At 45.9% G+C, this 21,984-nt stretch overlaps 1 protein-coding gene across 4 annotated transcripts in view; it reads left to right on the forward strand.

The window, feature by feature from the left end:
• Positions 1 to 1,155: 1,155 nt before the first annotated feature.
• GNAI2 (G protein subunit alpha i2) overlaps positions 1,156 to 21,984 on the forward strand; it is a 206,036-nt gene continuing 185,207 nt past the window's right edge. Inside the window, exon 1 of one of the 4 annotated variants that reach the window (XM_005289345.5) lies at positions 1,156 to 1,388. In XM_005289345.5, coding sequence (XP_005289402.1) covers positions 1,271 to 1,388 — 118 coding nt within the window. In that variant the 5' untranslated portion in view covers positions 1,156 to 1,270. Of the gene's footprint in view, positions 1,389 to 13,964; positions 14,023 to 21,984 lie in introns of those variants that run through there. The other 3 variants (XM_005289346.5, XM_065551406.1, XM_065551407.1) reach the window with 3 other exon arrangements.

Raw genomic sequence — 21,984 nt, forward strand, 5'->3', positions numbered from 1 at the left:
TTCTAGGTATGATACTGAAGATTTTTCCCTACCTGGCCCAAGTTCTCACAGCATAGCTCTGTCTTGGCCGCCTCTCTCCCGGGGGAGAACAACAGACAGATAAAAGGGGAGTCTTTCTTTCAATTTTAAAAAGTTCTAATCTTCCCATTGGCTCTTTTGGCCCGGTGCCCACTCACTTCTTTTTACCTATGCATAGCAGTGAGATTTTTTAACCCTTTACAGTAGTACAATTATAGAGCAGCTACTAAGAGGGATTTTATAGCTGCTGGCACTCTGTAAAAGGGAGCTAACCCCTCTTCATTTCTCAAAACCACCTATTGCACCACAAACACACCCTATACAGAGCCCCCACACCCACCCATTGCACCCAAACCATGCCACACAGAGCCCCCACACACCAAACCATTGCACCCCAAACCTACCCCATGCAGAGCCACCCAACCCCCCACATCCTGCACCCCAAACCCACCCGTCAGCCCACCCCACTGCACCCCAAACATCACCACACAACCCCCACCCATTGCACTCCCATACACAGCCACCCCATCCCCACCCACTGCACTCAAAACCCACCCCATACAGAGCCATTGCACCACAAACACACCCCATATAGAGCCCCCACCACATACAGAGCTCCTTAACCCCGACCCATTGCACTCCAAACCCAACCCATACACAGCCACCCCACCCACTGCACCCAAAACCCACCCCATACAGAACCATCACACCCCAAACCCACCCCTACAGAGCTTCCTAACCCCCACCCACTACACCCCAAACCTACCCTGTATAGAGCCACCCCACCCTACTCACTGCACCCCAAGTCTACCCCATACAGACCCACTCCAGCCCCACCTATTGCACCCAAAAGCCACCCCATACAGAGCCATCCAACCCCCACCCACTGCACCCCAAACCCACCACACACAGAGCTCCCTAACTCTCACCCATTACACCCCAGAGCCACGCCACCCCTACTCATTGCACCCCAAGTCCACCCCATACAGCCCGACCCATTGCACCCCAAACCAAGCCAATATAGAGCCACCCACCTAACCCATTATACCCCAAACCCACCCCATTCATAGCTACCGCATCCCACCCCATATAGAGCGGCCCCGCCCTGCTACCGGAGGCCCCGCCCCACCCCGCTCCGCCCCCGAGCCGGGCGGCCCTGGGCTCAGAGCGGCGCCGGCAGGCTGAGGGGACGCATCTCAGCGCCGCGCGACCAGCCCGACTCGGCCGGGATCCGCCTCAGCCCGGCCCCGCAATGGGCTGCACCGTGAGCGCCGAGGACAAGGCGGCGGCCGAGCGCTCTAAGATGATCGACAAGAACCTGCGCGAAGACGGCGAGAAGGCGGCGCGGGAGGTCAAGCTGCTGTTGCTGGGTGAGCGCCGGCCCGCGGCCGCCCGGTCCCGCCCAGCGACACCTCAGTGCCCCGGTCCGCCCAGTACCTCCTCGCCAGCCTCCCGCCCCGGCCCGCGTCACCTCCGCGGTACCGCCCCGCGCTGTGATCCCCCGGTACCATCCGGCCCGCCCTGCCCCTCCTGTACCGCCCCGCCCTGCGTCTTCCCGGTACCCCGATCCGCCCGGTACCGTCTCGCCAGCCGCCCCGCCCCGGTCCCTCCTAGTCTTGCCGCCCGCCCAGCGACACCGTCGCCCCCTGGTACCATCCTACCAGCACCCTGCTTGGCCCACCTCGCCCCCACAGAACCCTAGCCACAACCCCGCCTTCCGGTACCACTCTGCTCGCTCCCTGCCGTGGGCTGCCTTGCCCCCACAGTACCACCCTGCCCTGCATCCCCCCAGTATCCAGGTCCCTCCTGATCACACCCCTGCCACCTGGTACCAGCCTCCTGCCCACCTTGCCCCTGTGGTACCACCCTACCCTGCAACCCCTGGTACTGCCTGATACACCCTGCCCTGTGACCCCGTCCACCCTCTGTGCCTGGTACCAGTGCCCAGTACCACCCGCCAGCCCCTTGTCTGGCCTGCCCTGTGACTCTCCCAGTCCCGTGGTGCCGCTCTCCATTCCACCAGTACCCTGCTCCCTGTGCAGTGACACCCTGCCCTTTTACCGTCTGGGCCTGCCCCCTGGTCCTGCCCAGCGATACCCCTGCTAGCTCCCTGGCTGCCTTGCCCCCATGATACCGCCCTGCCCTGTGTCCCCCCAGTACCCCGGTACTGTCTGTCCCAGTGACCCTCCTCCAGCCCTGCCCAGTGACACCCTCCTGCCCCGGTACCATCTGGCCCAGCGAGCTCCCCACCCCTAGTAGCCTCCTCCTGGGCCCACTGAGAGCCCCCAGCAACACTCCTGGGATCCCCCAACATCTGAGAGCCTCCCCAGCCTGCTGCCTCCCACAGAACACTCCCCTCCATGGTTCTCAAGGGCCTTTTGCCCACACCCAGACCCTGCATACTTTTAGCCTGCCCTGCCCAGTGACCTGCCTAGCAGACCCCAAGGCACCTACCCTAGTGGCTTCCTGTACTCCCCTGTGTTGCACCCCTGAGACACCCCAGGCCCTCCACACTGCATTCCCAGGCTGCCTAGGTACACCCCAGCGACCCTGTGATATACCTCCCCAGGTACAGCCTACACCCCATACATCTCCCCTAATGCACCTCCTCGATAAACCCCACCCACTCAGACGCTCTCAGTATACCCCTGCACAGACCATCCAGCCCATGACCCCCTTACATGCACTTACACCCCTTATGCAACAGTCCACACACCTTTTATATATCAGACTCCCTAGTAACACCCCCATATAATAGCCCCCACTAGATACAACTTCAGTCTCCACCCCCATACATGAGTCCTCCCAGATACTTCTACTTCCTCCTAGATACCATAGGCCCCACCCTAGATGAAAACCCTCAGTTCCAATCCTCAGATACCACAGGCCCCCACCTCTTTTTCAGCCCCATATACCACAGGCATGTATGTATGGCATGTGGAGGCATGTACCTCAGCCCTACATGTACCCTAACCACCAAGCTTCCCCACTACCCCTCAAATAAGCTCCCCACCTTCATTAAATACAAACTCCTAACCTTCCCTACAAATTTCTGTACAACCCTCTGTGAATACCCTCTCCCCATCTTACCCCAGAGATCCCCTGAATGTAACCCTCCCATTCCTTCCCCAACTGCCTATTACCCCACTCCCTCCCTTCAGCCACCCTTTTCCTCTGGCAAGGCCAGCCCCTCATCTCCACAACCCCAGCTGTCCATGCGTCCCCAAAGAATACCCATTCCTCTGTCAGCCCAATAGTTCCACGTTCTGAAATACTCCATTCTGTCCAAACCCACCACCCTCCCTGAAGCCTTGTCCACATCCCAGCTACCACATCCCCTCCAAACTTTCGAATGCAACTCCCCAAATACCCCCTGCCAGTTACAGAACTCCACCCTTGTGCAGCTATACACCCTGCCTTGTGTTTTCCAGCCCCTCTGTGGAGTAAATGTGTGGAGGGGAAAGCTTTGAGTGCCCATGCCCCCTCCCACACCGATGCGGATGATGTTGGAGAAGAGTTAGGATCCCTGTCAACTGTGGTTGGGGATGAACTGCTTGGGGGGAGAGTTGGAGACAGCGGCTGCTCAGGGTGATAGAACTTGTGGGGGGAAATTGGAAACACTTTCTTCCTGCTTGATTTGGGGGGCACTGTGATCTGTGAGGTGAACCCCTCTGCACTGAGCAGTGTTGCTCAGGGGGTGGAACTGCTTTTTGTTGATTCTTAGTTTCCCCTTTTTGAAACCCTTTGCAATCTGACTGAAACCAGATGGTGCGCTCATCCCCTTCCAGGAGATGCCCAGAGCGAACTGGGCGGGTAGCTTTGTGTCTGTAGTCCCAGGTTACTGGCCAAAGGGCTCTGTCAGCTGCTTTATGCCTTTAGCATCCAGCAGTGTGCCGCACCATATCTCTCCCCTCCTTTCTCTGAGCTCATCATGGGGCCCCATAAGCTGGGAAAGTAAACACTGATTTCAAATTCTCAGACTTCCATGCTTTTCTTTTTCCCAGATAACTCCACTTTTTTGGGGGGGTTGGGGGGGAGAGGAAGTAAATTGCTCAGTGCCAAGGTAGCAGGTATTGAAAGAGTGTTTTCTGCAGCCCTTAGTGTAACTAGAATGGTGGAAAGCATACCCTTACAAGAAGCAGCAATGTGAATTCAGTATGTGTGGATACTGGCTGCTCTTATTTGCTTAGTTCAGTAGCAAACTTTGCACCAGTTCAGCCTGTGTTTACTGCTCCTCAAATATTTTTCCACTTGTTCTGTCTGTCTTTTAATGAAGCTCCAATCCAAATTGAAGATTTTTGCCCTAATGACTACTGCTGCTGAGAATGATAATGTATTTGCTTACCACTTTCTGTTTTCAAAGCACTTTACTGACATTAAACTCAGACATCTCCGCTCTCTGTCCTTTGGCTTTGGGGAAGAAAGCAGATTTTAAAATTTTTTTAAATGATCTCCTAATTGGATTTTATTCTGCTTCTGAAATTCCCAGAAAGAGCGATTCCTCATTTAGCCTTTTAAATGCCATATTACGTGATACTCCCACACAGTGTGGGGAAGCCCAGATGGGATGGCAAACTGGAAGTTGTGGGTTGGGTTGGGACAAGAGGTGATTAGGAGACATAGGATGGAAGGAGAGAAGCATGTGATGGCAAAGCCGTTTAGAAAATGTCTGTCTTGTGGATTTTTTAAATAGAGGAAACAGTGGCAGGAAACAATGATGAAATCAGGCAGGCGCATTTCTTTAAACACAACCTTGCATTAGTAACTACATAATTAACATCTGAGCAGCTCTAGTCAATACAGCATTGTTGTTTTATCAACACAACAGTGACTTCTTGACTTATTTAATATTGGTTAAGTGCCAACAACGTATATAATCCTGCTAGGAGAGTCCATGGTCTTATTTGAGGACTCTGGAGATACACTGATGCTTTTTAGAGAGATTTCAGTAAACAAATTAGATCTGATTCCTGTGTTGGTGCGATGTGCTGATGATATTAGGACCTACCAACTGGCATGCAAGATTTCTTAATGCCATTAATATTTTAGGCCCGAATCCTGCAATCAGGATCCATGTGGGTGGACACCACCATTGACTTAACTGAGGCTCTGTGCAGGTATGGGGATCTGTTTACAGGATTGGGGATTTAGGTGGGGAGAAGTCCTACACATGTTCACGTAACCTTATTTGTGGGCGTGATCCAGGCCTAGTCTTGCATCTTTTTTTTCCCTTTAGAAATAAATGGGTCAAGTAAAGCAGCAGCACTAAAACGTTGTTTCTTGTAGCCTCTTTTAACCCCCTGCTTCTCATAACTCCTAAATATTTAATAATAAAGCTGCGTAATGAGGTGCCTATAGTACTTTTAGTAGCAAAACAAAAACCCATGCTTGACTTTTTTTTTTTTTCTCAGTGAATTTTTTCTTGTATGAGTCTAGCATCTGTTGGCCTGCGTAATTTGTAAGATAAACATGCTTGTGATCGCCTGTGGATTTACAGCTGGCTAGGTGAATTCACTGGATAAATAAGGCAGAGGGCAGCAGCTTCACCCATAAACTAAAAATAACTTACAAGGTGGCAGACAGCTTTTGGATTTGGATTTCCACCTGTGTTAGAGTAAAGACAACAGGAAACCTGTTTGTAGAGCACTACTGTAGCATTTTTGCTAGCTTTGGTAAATTTCTCTAGCTGAAATGGATACTCGCAGCAAATGTTTTTTTGGGATAATCACTTTTGCACTGAATATTAAATGTGAAACAAGGGCATGAGTTTTGCAAAATGCAAATGATGCACATGGTTAATTTACAGGTAATAATATTCCTCATGCTTCACTACTATGTTTTCTCAGTTTAAGCGGGGCTGTAGCCATGTCCTTTGCTGTGGCTGTTTACAATAACTCATTTACTAACACAGTCCTCCGTCCTGCAAGCACTTAGTCATGTGCTTCACTTTATTCACACAATGACTGCTGTTGGAGTTAGTAGAACTACTGACATGCAAAGTTAAGCACAGGAGCACACATTGGTGTAAGGCAGGGGTCGGCAACCTTTCAGAAGTGGTGTGCCGAGTCTTCATTTATTATAGAATCATAGAATATCAGAGTTGGAAGGGACCTCAAGAGGTCATCTAGTCCAACCCCCTGCTCAAAGCAGGACCAATTCCCAACTAAATCATCCCAGCCAGGGCTTTGTCAAGCCGGGCCTTAAAAACCTCCAAGGAAGGAGACTCCACCACCTCCCTAGGTAACGCATTCCAGTGTTTCACCACCCTCCTAGTGAAATAGTTTTTCCTGATATCCAACCTGGACCTCCCCCACTGCAACTTGAGACCATTGCTCCTTGTTCTGTCGTCTGCCACCACTGAGAACAGCCGAGCTCCATCCTCTTTGGAACCCCCCTTCAGGTAGTTGAAGGCTACTATCAAATCCCCCCTCATTCTTCTCTTCTGGAGACTAAACAATCCCAGTTCCCTCAGCCTCTCCTCATAAGTCATTTGCTCCAGACCCATAATCATTTTTGTTGCCCTCCGCTGGACTCTTTCCAATTTTTCCACATCCTTCTTGTAGTGTGGGGCCCAATACTGGACACAGTATTCCAGATGAGGCCTCACCAATGTCGAATAAAGGGGAACGATCACGTCCCTTGATCTGCTGGCAATGCCCCTACTTATACAGCCCAAAATGCCGTTAGCCTTCTTGGCAACAAGAGCACACTGTTGACTCATATCCAGCTTCTCGTCCACTGTGACCCCTAGGTCCTTTTCAGCAGAACTGCTACCTAGCCATTCGGTCCCTAGTCTGTAGCAGTGCATGGGATTCTTCCGTCCTAAGTGCAGGACTCTGCACTTGTCCTTGTTGAACCTCATCAGGTTTTTTTCGGCCCAATCTTCTAATTTGTCTAGGTCCCTCTGTATCCGATCCCTACCCTCTAGTGTATCTACCACGCCTCCTAGTTTAGTGTCATCTGCAAACTTGCTGAGAGTGCAGTCCACACCATACTCCAGATCATTAATAAAGATATTAAACAAAACCGGCCCCAGGATCGACCCTTGGGGCACTCCGCTTGAAACCGGCTGCCAACTAGACATGGAGCCATTGATCACTACCCGTTGAGCCCGACGATCTAGCCAGCTTTCTATCCACCTTACAGTCCATTCATCCAGCCCATACTTCTTTAACTTGGCGGCAAGAATACTGTGGGAGACCGTATCAAAAGCTTTGCTAAAGTCAAGGAATAACACATCCACTGCTTTCCCCTCATCCACAGAGCCAGTTATCTCATCATAGAAGGCAATTAGGTTAGTCAGGCACGACTTCCCCTTGGTGAATCCATGCTGACTGTTCCTGATCACTTTCCTCTCCTCTAAATGTTTCATAATTGATTCCTTGAGGACCTGCTCCATGATTTTTCCAGGGACTGAGGTGAGGCTGACTGGCCTGTAGTTCCCCGGATCCTCCTTCTTCCCTTTTTTAAAGATGGGCACTACATTAGCCTTTTTCCAGTCATCTGGGACCTCCCCCGATCGCCATGAGTTTTCAAAAATAATGGCTAATGGCTCTGCAATCTCACCCGCCAACTCCTTTAGCACCCTCGGATGCAGCGCATCCGGCCCCATGGACTTGTGCACGTCCAGTTTTTCTAAATAGTCCCGAACCACTTCTTTCTCCACAGAGGGTTGGTCACCTTCTCCCCATGCTGTACTGCCCAGTGCAGCAGTCTGGGAGCTGACCTTGTGCGTGAAGACAGAGGCAAAAAAATCATTGAGTACATTAGCTTTTTCCACATCCTCGGTCACTAGGTTGCCTCCCTCATTCAGTAAGGGGCCCACACTTTCCTTGATTTTCTTCTTGTTGCTAACATACCTGAAGAAACCCTTCTTGTTACTCTTAACATCTCTTGCTTCATTCTCATTTAAGGTTTCGCGTGCCAGTAATACATTTTAATGTTTATAGAAGGTCTCTTTCTATAAGTCTATAATATATAACTAAACTGTTGTTGTATGTAAAGTAAATAAGGTTTTTAAAATGTTTAAGAAGCTTCATTAAAAATTAAATTAAAATGCAGAGCCTCCCGAACTGGTGGCTAGGACCCGGGCAGTGTGAGTGCCACTGAAAATCAACTCGCGTACCGCCTTTGGCACCCGTGCCATAGGTTGCCTATCCCTGGTGTAAGGGCTGGTCAGTGTGTGTTACAGGTCCCCCCCTCTGTGCCTGTCACTGAGGATCTGAGTTGTTGCAGCCCCAAGCTAGGTAGCCTTGGCTCTTTATCACAAGCTGTAAAATCTCCTGTTTTTAGCCCTGGAGGTACCCAGTTCAGTCCCTGGTGTGTTGGCCAAGATGGTGGATGTCACGTTTGCAGGATTGCTGCCAAAATGACCATCTGTTTTTGACTGCTACCTGTTGGCTACAAAATTAAAGGGAAGAAAATGTCTTGGCAGCTTTGATGAATTTGTGTATTTTGCCCTCGGTCATACAGTATGTACAGTGCTTGGTTTTGGATGTCCAGTGTGGAATGATTATTTATTCCCAAATTGTATCTTTATGTTGGAAAGGATGGAGGGGGGGAGGAGAGAAGGAAAGGATCCAAATGATCCTTGCCTTCTGAAGTGGAGAGTATTTACAAAATATGATTCTGATCTTGGTGTGGGGTTCTAAATTCAAAATTAGAACAGCTGCTAGAAAGAAAAATGGTCTTGCTCAAGTGTAAATAGTGCTGAAGACTTGAGTCATTATTGTCCTATATTTAAGCTGAGACATGTCTGCAAAATACTTTCAAATTAACTTGAAGTCATTGCACAAACAGATTGCTCTTTATTGAGAATAGCAGTAAGTGACGCAGTCGCAGAAGACATCTTACTGCCTAGATTGTGACTAATTGTAATGTTAACTTTGTAATTTCTGAGCACAGTTGTCAATTTTGGGTCAGTTACAGCAGGGTGAATCTCATCAGTAAATTCTTATAACACGCACATATTTTAATAGACCTTTGAAGAGTGACTGTATAACTGAGGAGTCCCTGGGACTTAGCAAGCACTTTCAGGATGAAAACTGGCTTGACCTTGATGAAATGAGTGGTGAAGAGAATCTGACATTTGGTCTGTTAGTTGTATGCCAGAAGATGTTCCTCATTACAAGGCTGAAAGTATGCATGTCTAAGTGATGCTGACAGATGGACTGTCCCAGGCAAGCTGGTAATGACAGATGTATGTACATTAAAGATAAGTCAAGGAAAACTCCTGTGGCATGAGATCATTATTGTTAATTGTTTGAGGGGAAAATGTATGTAAGCCTTCTAATACCAGTGACTCTGAAGTCTGGATTTATTTTTTCACCAGGTCTGCTGTCGTTAGAAAGTGATGCTGGTATGGTTCTAATACTCAATTCACATACTTACTCCTTGGCATTCCAATTTTTAGATGGATTCTCCCCCCACCCCCACCCCCAAAAAATCAAGTTGTATTGTGATGAAAGATCTTACTCTATCAAACTGCTGTGAGCTATTGCTTTGTGAGTCTCTGGAGCAGAGGGCAGTACCACTTTTTATCAGGACATTTGTCTGCTTTGGAGAGAGCAGCTGCAGTGATCAGAGAACCAACTTCTTGTACAAGCTCAAATTAATACTTTTCAGCGAACACGCTGGCTTTTGTGTGTTGTGGCTAAAGACCGGACTGAGGTCTCAACAAATCCTCTGTCAAATCAGAACTCTCTCTCTTCCTGCTCTTCATGTGCATTCAAAGAAGCTTAAAGGCTTCTCTTGTCTTGAATCTTTTGCACCAGAGCCTTGGCAAACTAGAATAGTCATGTAGCTAAGGGCTTGTCTACACTGGCAATTTACAGCGCTGCAACTTTCTTGCTCAGGGATGTAAAAAAACACCCCCGGAGCTCAGCAAGTTTCAGCACTGTAAAGCGCCAGTGTAGACAGTGCACCGGTGCTGGGAGCTGCACCCCTCGTGACGGTGGTTTTTTTTTTTTTTTTTTAGAGTGCTGGGAGAACTCTCTCTCAGCGCTCTGCTGCGACCAGACAAGCTACGTTAAAGCGATGCCAGTGTAGACTAGCTCTAAATCTCAGTGTGCATCACTTGCCTGGAAAATTTAATCTTCCATTTCAGCTCCAACAAACACGTTAGGGAGGCAGTAGGTAATGCTTTCTGATGGCTTGGTTTTAAACGGTGCCCTGTGATCTCCGCCCTTCTTTCCTCTCTGAATCATGGATGTTTGCTTAGATTATTCACACAAACATTCATTAGAAGTAGGGCTGTCGATTAATTGCAGTTAACTCATGGGATTAACTCAAAAAACTAATTGTGATTAAAAAAAAATTTAATCACGATTAATCGCAGTTTTAATCACACTGTTAATAGAATACCAATTGAAGTAAATTAAATATTTTTGATGATTTTGTACATTTTCAAATATATTTATTTAAATTACAACACAGTATAGAAAGTGTACAGTGCTCACTTTATTATATTATATTTTATTACAAATATTTACACTGTAAAAATGATAAACAAAATAAATAGTATATTTCAGTTCCTCATACAAGTACTGTAGTGCAATCTCTTTATTGCGAAAGTGCGAGTTACAAATATATATTTTGTTTTTTAGTGCAGTTATGTAACAAAAACAATGGAAACTTTAGAGTCTACAAGTCCACTCAGTCCTATTTCTTAGTCAGTCAATCACTCAAACAAGTTTGTTTACATTTATGGGAGATAATGCTGCCCATTTATTCACAATGTCTCCTGAAAGCGAGAACAGGCATTTGCATGGCACTTTTGTAGCTAGCATTTTAAGGTATTTACGTGCCAGATATGCTGAATATTTGTATGCTCCTTCATGCTTCAGCCACCATTCCAGAGGACATGCTTCCATGCTGATGACACTCGTTAAAAAAATAATGCGTTAATTAAATTTGTGACCGAAGTCCTTGGGCGAAGAATTGTATGTCTCCTGCTCTGTTCTACCCGCATTCTGCCATATTTTTCATGTTATAGCAGTCTCAGATGATGACCCAGCACATGTTTGTTTTAAGAATGCTTTCACTGCAGATTTGACAAAACACAAAGAAGGTACCAATGTGAGATTTCTAAAGAGCCCAGCACTCGACCCAAGGTTTAAGAATCTGAAGTGCCATCCAAAATCTGATGGGGACAGGGTGTGGAGAAGTCTTAAAAGAGCGACAATCCAATGTGGAACCTACAGAACCCGAACCACCAAAAAAAAAAAATCAACCTTCTGCTTGTGGCATCTGACTTGGATGATGAAAATGAACATGCGCTGGTCTGCTCTGCTTTGGATCGTTATCGAGCAGAACCCATCATCAGCATGGATGCATGTTCTCTGGAGTGGTGGTTGAAGCATGAAGGAGCATACAAATGTTTAGCATATCTGGCATGTAAATACCTTAAAATGCTAGCTACAGAAAGTGCCATGCAAATGCCTGTTCTCACTTTCCGGAGACTTTGTGAATAAGAAGTGGGCAGCATTATCTCTCATAAATGTAAACCAACTTGTTTGTCTGAGCGATTGGCTGACCAAGAAATAGGACTGAGTGGACTTGTAGACTCTAAAGTTTCCGTTTTATTTTTGAATGCAGTTTTTTGTACATAATTCTACATTTGTAAGTTCAACTTTCATGATAAAAGTACTTGTATTCAGTGAATTGAAAAATACTGTTTCTTTGCTTTTTTACAGTGCAAATATTTGTGAAAAATAAATATCAAGTGAGCACTGTACACTTTGTATTCTGTGTTGTAATTGAAATCAATATATTTTGAATGTAGAAAACATCAAAAATTAAATAAGTGGTATTTTATTGTTTAACAGTGAGATTAATCACAATTTTTTAAATTGCTTGACAGCCCTAATTAGAAGTTTATTAGTGTTTTAATGGTTTATTCCAGTGGGCCATAAATTACCAAAACAAAACTTGTGGCCGCTTTGAAATCAAGCGTGCTCCATCCCAGAAGCTTCCTTTGGTGGGGTTCACCCTTGAATTTGCCCATCATTCAGTGTCAGAAATAGACTGCTACACAAGGGGAAAAAATGTTTTAAAAAAAGGCAGACTTTGTTAGTAATTCAAAATTATTGTAAGACTTTCCATCTCTCTCCTTAAGGAATGTTAGCATTATAAAAAAAAATGGCTATACAGCTTTGTTCCAAGGTTTAGTCTTTAGCTAAAAATAAATACAACCAAAGACTGTTCAGTTGGCTTTGGAAACGATCTCCAAAGCCAATGAGAAATACCCTCCTGTTACCCAAGAGAAAAGCGTTGCTGAATTTTGCTGACCCGAAAGTAGGGTGGAGAGTTTCACTTGTGCTATTGCGTGCTGCAGATCTGGATGCATTCTCTTGTTAAATTTCCATTCTCAGAAAACCAGCCCTTGACACTGACAAGCAGCTCTCCCTGTAGGGCAATCCCTTTTGTGTCTGAGCAGTATGAGTTATTTTAATTGAGATCTAAGCTCTGCCTCTGGGGAGGAGTGATGGAAATAATTCCTTTCTCTTAATGGCTTCTTTATAATTAGTTTAGTAACTCTGATTGTGCCCAGAAGTTTTTGATATCTCTGTGGATGAAGGGTTTTTTATCAGTTCAGATGTGGAAGTTGGCTTCATTTACTAGAGAAAATTAAAAAAAACAAAAATACACCTTGCTGACGAGGAGTTGAAGAAAGCAAAGGCCCTAGCTATTCATCTCAGCCCAAGTATGCTTTCCAGAAGCTTGGGAGACATTATTTCTCCAGCAACTGTGAAGGTAGTCGAATATTGTAGCAGAATTAACATTTTGGAGCAGCGATAGTAATTTAGGGTTACCATATTTAACAAATAAAAAAAGAGGACCCTCCACGGGGCCCTGGCCCCGCCCATTTCCCACCTCAGCCCCACCCCAACTCAGCCCCTTCTCCACCCCAACCCCCCCTAACTCCGCTCCCTCCCACTCCCAGCCACGCAAAAAGGGCTGCCCGAGCGCTACCGGCTTCACGGTTTGCCGGGCAGCCCCCAGACCCTGCGCCCCCGGCCGGCGCTTCCCTAGCGCAGCTGGAGCCCGAGAGGGGAAGCGCCCAGCCAGGGGCATAGGGTCTGGAGGCTGTCCGGCAAACCGTGAAGCCGGTAGCGCTTGGGCTTTGGGCAGCCCTTATGCCTCCGGACCCTGCGCCCCCGGCCGGGCACTTCCCCTCCCGGGCTCCGGCGGCGCAGGGTCCGGAGGCATGGGGGCTGCCCGAAGCCGGTAGCGCTCGGGCAGCTCGGCTCTTAAACAGAGCCGGAGAGTCAGGGGAGGAGCAGAGCAGCCGCGGGAGGGGAAGTGCCCGGACGGCATTTTCCCGGACATGTTCGGCTTTTTGGCAATTCCCCCCGGACGGGGGTTTGATTGCCGAAAAGCCGGACATGTCCGGGAAAAACCGGACGTATGGTAACCCTATAGTAATTGCTGTCTTATAACAAAACTGGGAGAAATCTGGAACCACCAGGACCTCTGGAGTTCAACAGTTCATCAAGGCTAATTTCTGTGGCAGTGCACCAAACTGCGTGCCAAACAGTTTTCTAAATTTTACTACAAGGATAACTAAATTCTTTGGCACATTTACCCAGTGGGAGAACATAATTAGTTTTAGCAGAAAAGAACAGGAGTACTTGTGGTACCTTAGAGACTAACACATTTATTTGAGCATAAGCTTTCGTGGGCTACAGCCCACTTCTTCGGATGCATAGAATGGAATATATTGTGATAGACCCAGACCAGTTGGGAACAGCAGAGTAGCAGAAGGGAGATGTACTGGCCACTAGAAAAGTAGTTTTCTGTTCCCTGAGTGACCAGAGCAGGGGCTGCTCCAGGCTAATAGGCCACCTGACTCCAATTAACCTGCTAAGAGTCAGGTGAGGCAGTTAAGCACCTGACTCTAATTAAGGCCCCTCTGATGCTATAAAAGGGCTCACTCCAGTCAAGCCAGGGGGAGCGGAAGTGTGTGTGAGGAACTGGGAGCAAGAGGTTTGCAAGAAGCTGAGCGTGAGTAGGCATACTGCTGGAGGACTGAGAAGTACAAGCGTTATCAGACATCAGGAGGAAGGTCCGGTGGTGAGGACAAAGAAGGTGTTGGGAGGAGGCCATAGGGAAGTAGCCCAGGGAGTTGTAGGTGTGGTGCAACTGTACCAGGAGGCAGTCTAAATGGCTGCAGTCCACAGGGCCCTGGGCTGGAACCCGGAGTAGAGGGCGGGCCTGGGTTCCCCCCATACCTCCCAACTCCTGATCAAATACAGGAGGAATTGACCTGGACTATAGCGTCTACCAGAGGGGAAGGTCTCTGGACTGTTTCCTGACCCACAGGATGAATCTGTGAAGTGAGCAAATCCGCCAATAAGCGCAGGCCAATAAGCCCACCAAGGTAGAGGAGGAACTTTGTACAACTTATATATATACACACACACACACACACCTACAGAGAGCATGAAAAGGTGGGAGTTGTCTTACCAACTCTGAGAGGCCAATTAAGTAAGAGAGAAAACTTTTGAAGTGATAGCCCAGTACAGACAGTTTGATAAGAAGTGTGAGAATACTTACATGGGGAGATAGATTCAATGTTTGTAATGGCTCAGCAGAGCAGCTTCAAACAGACACAGTGCTACTCATGGACTTAATCACGTTAAAGAACATATGCTTCTATTTGAATAGGTGTTGTTGATCTCCATCTTGCTGGAGGCAGTGGTGTTGCTAGAACATTGTTTTTTATCAGATTTTTGTGTCTGCTTATTTTGGAAAAAAAAATCTTTGGCCTGTAGACACAGTTAATGAGTGGGTGTGTGTATACAATATATATACTTCCTACAGCTGAGTAAGGCATGAACATATGCAAAATAGAGTTAAATAATATTGTCTCTATCAGATGGTCTGAGATCTACAGTTCCACAAATGGAGAATGATTAATGAATTGGAAAACATGCCTTATAATATGCAGCGCTTATAGCCGTGTCGGTCCCAGGATATTAGAGACACAACAGGGGTGAGGTAATATCTTTTATTGGACCAAGCTTTCAAGCCACACAGAGCTGCTCTTCAGGTCTCTTCTTGGGGAAGAGCTCTGTTTGGCTTAAAAGCTTGTCTCTCTCACCAACGGAAGTTGGTCCAATAAAAGATATTACTCCACCCACCATGCCTTAAAGTGGTGGACTCCCAGAGCTCAATCTATTTAGCCTAACAAAGGGGTGTGACTTGATCACAGTCTGCAAGTACCTACATGGGGAACTAAACTTTCATAATGGGCTTTTTGGTCTAGCATGCAAAGATGTAACAAGATCATAGAATCATATCATAGAATATCAGGGTTGGAAGGGACGTCAGGAGGTCATCTAGTCCAACCCCCTGCTCAAAGCAGGACCTAATCCCAACTAAATCATCCCAGCCAGGGCTTTGTCAAGCCTGACCTTAAAAACCTCTAAGGAAGGAGATTCCACCACCTCCCTAGGTAACCCATTCCAGTGCTTCACAACTCTCCTAGTGAAAAAGTTTTTCCTAATATCCAACCTAAACCTCCCCCACTGCAACTTGAGACCATTACTCCTTGTTCTGTCATCTGGTACCACTGAAGAGTCTAGATTCATCCTCTTTGGAACCCCCTTTCAGGTAGTTGAAAGCAGCTATTAAATCCCCCCTCATTCTTCTCTTCTGCAGACTAAACAATCCCAGTTCCTTCAGCCTCTCCTCATAAGTCATGTGCTCCAGCCCCCTAATCATTTTTGTTGCCCTCTGCTGGACTCTTTCCAATTTTTCCACATCCTCCTTGTAGTGTGGGGCCCAAAACCGGACACAGTACTCCAGGTGAGGCCTCACCAATGTCGAATAGAGGGGAACGATCACGTCCCTCGATCTGCTGGCAATGCCCCTACTTATACAGCCCAAAATGCTGTTAGCCTTCTTGGCAACAAGGGCACACTGTTGACTCATATCCAGCTTCTCGTCCACCGTAACCCCTAGGTCCTTTTCTGCAGAACTGCTGCCTAGCCACTCGGTCCCTAGTCTGTAACAGTGAATGGGATTCTTCCATCCTAAGTGCAGGACTCTGCACTTGTCCTTGTTGAACCTCATCAGGTTTCTTTTGGCCCAATCCTCTAATTTGTCTAGGTCCCTCTGTATCATATCCCTACCCTCCAGCGTATCTACTACTCCTCCCAGTTTAGTGTAATCTGCAAACTTCCTGGAAGTTGAAGCTGGGCAATCTTGGCTGGAAGATGAAGCTAGACAAATTCAGACTGGAAATAGTGTAAATTTTTAACAGGGAGAGTAATTAACCTCTGGAACAAGTTATCCTGGGCTGTGGTGGATTCTCCATCACTGGAAATTTGTAAATCAAGGGCAGGAGTACATTTAAAACACTGCAGCAGCATAGCTCTTCAGTGAAGACACTATACCACCAATGGAAGAGCGTCTCCCATAAACATAATTAATCCACCTCCATGAGAGGAGGTAGCTATGTCGCGGGGAGGAGCCATTCTGTCAACATAGTGCTGACTACACCAGGGGTTAGGTCGGTATAACCGCACCACTCGGGTGGATTTTTCACACCCCTGAGTGATGTATAGTGATACCGATGTAAGTGTATAGTGTACATCTGGCCCAAGATTGGATATTTTTCTAAAAGATCTGCTTTAGTTCTAACAGGAATTATTTGGGGGCAGTTCTCTGACCTGTGTCTCACAGGAGGTCAGACTGGATGATCACAGTGGTCCTTTCTGGCCTTAGAATGCAATTCTGATGGCCGTTAAGGTTACTGGATGACTGATAGCCACTAGTAAGTTTGAATTCTTCTTGCCATTCAGAAATTTGCCTGTTCAAAAAGTATAGTATACTTAAAAGTTTTGTTTAATGGTCTTTTGTTTAGTCACATGTCCAGCCATGTCTAAACCAATCTCAGTGTAACTATTCCATAATGATACAGTAGGAAAAACTTCGCTTCACTGTTCCAGCATCCCTCAGGCAAATAATTGTATCTTCATCAATCAGTTTCAATTACTTGAATTCTGGTATTCCAAATGAACATATTAGTGCAGCATATCTGTCTCCTGCTTGTGTGTGTAAAAACAAAAAACAAAAAACAAACAAACAAAAACAAACAAAAAAAAAACCCTTGGCTATGTCTCAACCTTTCGCTCAAATAAATGAATCGTCCTTTCTCTAGCAGTAGCAGACCACTGCCCTGTGTCATTTGTTCTGTTTTGTTGACATTGTCTTTAGTGATTTAAAAAAAAAAAATGAACAAGTGATTTAATTTCTGGTTGATCCCTGACTGAAGAGTTCTTGTTTTTTTTAAACTATTACCTTTTAAATGGTCTCGATCCAGTATAGTTCTTGTAGTCAAATGATTTATGTAGATATCATACCTCATAGGCATAATTGGGGCTCAGAGCTATTGTCTTAGGCTCTTTGCAACCTCAGGCATGTGTTGCTGCGCTGGTTACGTCCAGGGGAGCTTGACCCCTTTAAGGGTTTGACTTTACTGCTTAGTGAACTCGAGTGTTGCCCATAATTTGCAAGCATGCTGAATCATGTTGCTGGCCTGAGAAGGGACATAGGCCAAAATCGAGTGAACACATCTTGTTGGCTGCTGATTGACGACTCTGTAGTGTGGATTCAGGCTAGTGCCAACTGAGCACTTCTAGTGCTGCAGTGCCTTCCCACAATTTTCCCAGTGTGCCCAGAAAAGACAGACAGGTTCTCCCACACTTACTCTGTGCAAAGAACCATGGGATGTGCTCTCAGATGTCGTAATGCCACCCATGAGTGAGTGCACCGCCTGTGTAGACACAGCAAGTCACTGCTTAGTTTGCAGGGTTGCAGCTTTCACTTGAACTCGGCTAACTTGGGTGTAGGTAACTGGAGTTAACTCTGCAGTGAAGACGTATGCAATTCAGAGCTGTTGTCTCAGGCTCTCTGCAGACTCAGGCAAACACCACTGCATCTGTTACACCCTCTCAGAGTTATTGTTTTTCATGTTAAATTTTATCAGTGCCTGAAAAATCCCCATTTTAATAAAAAAACTTGTCTGGGTGTGTTGCCTTCCTCAGTCTGCAGACAGCGCCAGTACTTTTGCTATTGCTCAGAGCTTTGCCAAGCTGCATCAGGCTGAAGTTAACATGATTCAGGACAGTTTAGCTGCTTCAGGTCAGAACTCTGTGAGCAGAAATGAAACTATTGGTCACATCAGTTTCATGCATCTTCTTGGGAAGGTCATGAGGAACATCAGAGGACGGGATTGGAGTTTCTTCTTATGGGGAGGAGGACCCAGAAAATAGTCTGAGGAAGGTGTGGGGCAAAGAACAGCCCCTGATCTCCTTTGTGGCAGCTGGGATCCTCTCTGGGATAGAAGAGTTGGCTGGCACATGCTTCTGTCCAGCTGCATGTTAGGGAGTGGAGCTACTGTTATAACACCACCTAAGATACTGGCACTGATGAGCTGTTCTCTCCCTTTCCAGTTTTGCAGATTTTTTTTTTTTTTTAATGTAGTGAAACAGACTAGATGCAAACTGTCAAGTGCAGAGCTGTATAGTCAGTTGTTTGTGTGGCTCTTTTCCACAGCAACTGGGAGAGGAAATTTTTTTTTAAAAATAGGAAAATATGCTTGTAAATCCACAATAACTGACGAGGGACTTCTGGGGTAAAGTGCAGTACCTGAAACTACTTTTTAAGTCTCTCTCCTTTTTTTTTTTTTCCCTCCAGTTGACTAAATTTCAAATTAGTGATGTCCCTCTAATCTTCCTGGCAGCTTCATTCCCCGAGCTACTGAAGCCTCCTTAAACTTCCCACTTAAAATTTTAAATAGATTTTTCTTTTTATCCCTCCGCAAAGTATAACTCTTTATTATTGTAAAGCAGCAAGTATATTTTTCCAGGAACAGATTTTAGCACTCAGCAAATGCTGCAGAGAATTTTTCTAGTTATTTCCATTAAAACTAGTTCTTTTGGGGTCCCCCAGTAATACAATACCTTTCTCTCTCCCTCCGCAACCCACATGAAGCTCCATTTAAAATAAAACATCATATTGAGTTGAGAATAGGAAAATTCCAGCCCAGCTGCTAAAGTTCAGTTACCTCTGGAGTTCTGAGTTGTCTTTGGTCCATTTTGTTTACAGATGACAGTGAACCTAAGTAAGTGGATATTGGCTTTCTCCCAAGTTATTTTTAGATTGTGAAGGGGTTTTTTTTGTTGTAGCATTTGGTGAGGCAAGTGATTCTATGTTTGGGTGGGGGGGAAAAGTATTGTGCAGTAATATATTACTTAGATTAATTTCGCATCCACCCTACAATTTTCTGTAGAATTTTGCCTGTTATAATTTTAATTTGCTTCCTTATGTTGTATTGGACTTGATTGTCTGAATGCATGCCCAAATAACTTTTTAAAAAAACAATCTTGTTCTTAGGATGTTATCACTCTGCTAACTTGGCTGAGATGTCGTGTCTTACCAAAAATAAGAATGAACTCTTAGGCAGTTAGTTGCATAACTTTTCGGGGGGAGGTAAAAGTGAGGGATGGGAGAAATTGACATAGTTGCTGAATTAGATGTACAAATAAGCCATCTTCAGTATATGGAGTTTGATCTTATTTTTAAGTACGATTTTTTTACTTGTTAAGAATCTGAAATGTCAGCTATCTTGTTACTTCAGAACATTTTTTGGAGTTGTATTCAGTGGCTGCTTTTGTTTGCTGTCTACTTGGACAGTTACAAGCTCTGTGGGTGTGTCTTAAAAAACAGATCCCCCACCAATAATCTCATTGGGTCACAGTAAATGACCTGTAACAGCTCCTCAGCTCCTTCCCAGTGCCTGGATCAAGGGGACTACAAGTGGGTTGTGTGTGGCTTTTATTTTTGTTTGTAACTGACCTTTTTGGAGGCCCCTCCCCCACCCCTTGTGAACTGGCCTCTTGCAGGAAAAATTTACTGGGGCAGGGCTCAGCAACTTTTTCTTCTGTTTTCGAGGGTTGCATAAAAATAGAGGAAGGGAGGGGCCGGCTGCAACTCTCTGAGGCTTCATTTTCCCAGTGCAGTAGGTGGAGCTAGGGTGGTTTTTTTTTTTTTGTGTTGCTACCCATTTGTGGCATTTCACTTGAGTGACTTTCAGCTATAGTTAACAGACTGTGGTGCCCCCTCCCCTGCTCTGAGCCTCATCAGTAGTAGTAGTAGAGTAAAATGTTTCCAAATTTAGGTGTTTGCCCTGAAGCACCTAAATCCATAGGGAGGCACATAATTGGTCCTAACTCCTCCACCCCTCTCCAGAGTGCTGAGCACTCGCAGCTGCCGTATTTTCCATTGGGGCTTGGAAGCCCTCAACTGTTCTGAAAAGCAGGTCACCTACTCTGGTTGCCTAACCTGAGGCCACGAGGTTTGCAATCTTTGACTGAAGTTTCTTCCCCCCCTCCCACCCAGCCAAGCACCCTAATATACTTGAAATTCTTTTAAACATGGATTTTGTTGCAATGTTAAAGGCTTCTTGCCAGGCTCTGAGATCAGAGCCTAAGTGAGGGCTCCAGGCACCCCTCCCATCCTGCTGCCAGTCCCCTCTCAGTAGCTGTTATCAAAGGAGGAAATTCTGAAGCATTGAGGGTTGGTTGATGTACTCCCAACATTATCTAGGATGCTTCTCCAGCTTGCAGCTATGTTGTTGTTTCACTGGGAGTCTGATCCCTGAGAACACAGTGAAGGTTTAACCTGTGCTTTTGTTGTGTGTTGAATCCAGATGTTACAGGGACATCTGTCAGGTCAGATTTAGGGAACCTAACTGTGGAGCCAAAACTAAGCATATATAGAACCTTAAAAAACCAACAGAAATGTTTCCATTAGAAACTTGTGGAAAGTTCTCTCTTCACCCTCCCCTCCCTCCCCCTGGCAATGTTTGTAAGCTAACCTTGGTTGCTTTATGCTGGTGACCCAGGAAGTGAAATTGACAAGAAACTGAGTAGTCTATTTTCAGTGTAGTGAGCTGAGAAAAATGCCTAACTGTCAAAAATACAGCTGGTGAAAAGTAAATGAGAACATACAACATTAATAAGCTGTGGTGTTTGACAATGGTAAACAAACTGCTTTCTTAATGAGATTTTTAACCCTGCAGTGTCCCTTTAAAAGTAAGCTTGGTCATGATCAGTGGGGGGTTTTCAACTCTAGGATAAAGGTGGATTTGGAAGAAATGGGAGGCAGCCTAAAAAGACTTTTAGGATTTAGAACCTGAAGGAATCCTTGATATGAAATTCACAGCATTCACAGCATGAGAATAACAACCATTGAGTTTGTTTCTGTGCTTACTTTGCAAGAGTTAGAGCCTCACTAATGCTTACAGTGGTGCAGGGAGCTGTATGCCTAGCAGGGCTTTGGAATCTAACAATGCAGGAAATGCAGAGCTGTGAACTTGGATCTTGGCAAGTGTATCAAAATGGATTAGTAAATGTTAAGTCTAAATAGACAACATTAGGACCTATGTGTTTCACCATTTTTAAAAAATAAATGGCAGCTGGCTCACTTTTGTTTCCCACTAGAAGCTCAGCTGGAGGAGCTCTGCTCATCATGGACATGTTTTTAAAAATAAAAAGGTGCATCTCTGACGCTCCTGAACCTAAGGACTTGCCTACACTAGAAAGATGGGCCTTTTAAGTATACTGATATAGGCCTGGTCTACACTAGAAAATTAATTTGGCTTAACTATGTCAGTCAGGTGTGAAAAATCCACACCACTAGGTAATCCACCTCCCCAAGAGGCAGTAGTATTCTTCTGTTGACCTAGTGTTGTCTACACAGAGACTTAACAGTAAAATCTTCCCCTAGTATGGGAGCAGTTCCATCACTAGAAAGGTGCTTTCTGCTGGTGTAGCTATTGGGAAGGGGACTAAGCTATACTGGTATAAAGAAACTTCATATTGGTGCATCCACAACTGGGATTGTCCCAGTATTGGTAAAAAATCACCTCCTAACTGATAGTTACCCAATACAAAA

This window comes from Chrysemys picta, chromosome 7 (genome assembly GCF_011386835.1).
Source record: "Chrysemys picta bellii isolate R12L10 chromosome 7, ASM1138683v2, whole genome shotgun sequence".
NCBI lineage: Eukaryota > Metazoa > Chordata > Testudines > Emydidae > Chrysemys > Chrysemys picta.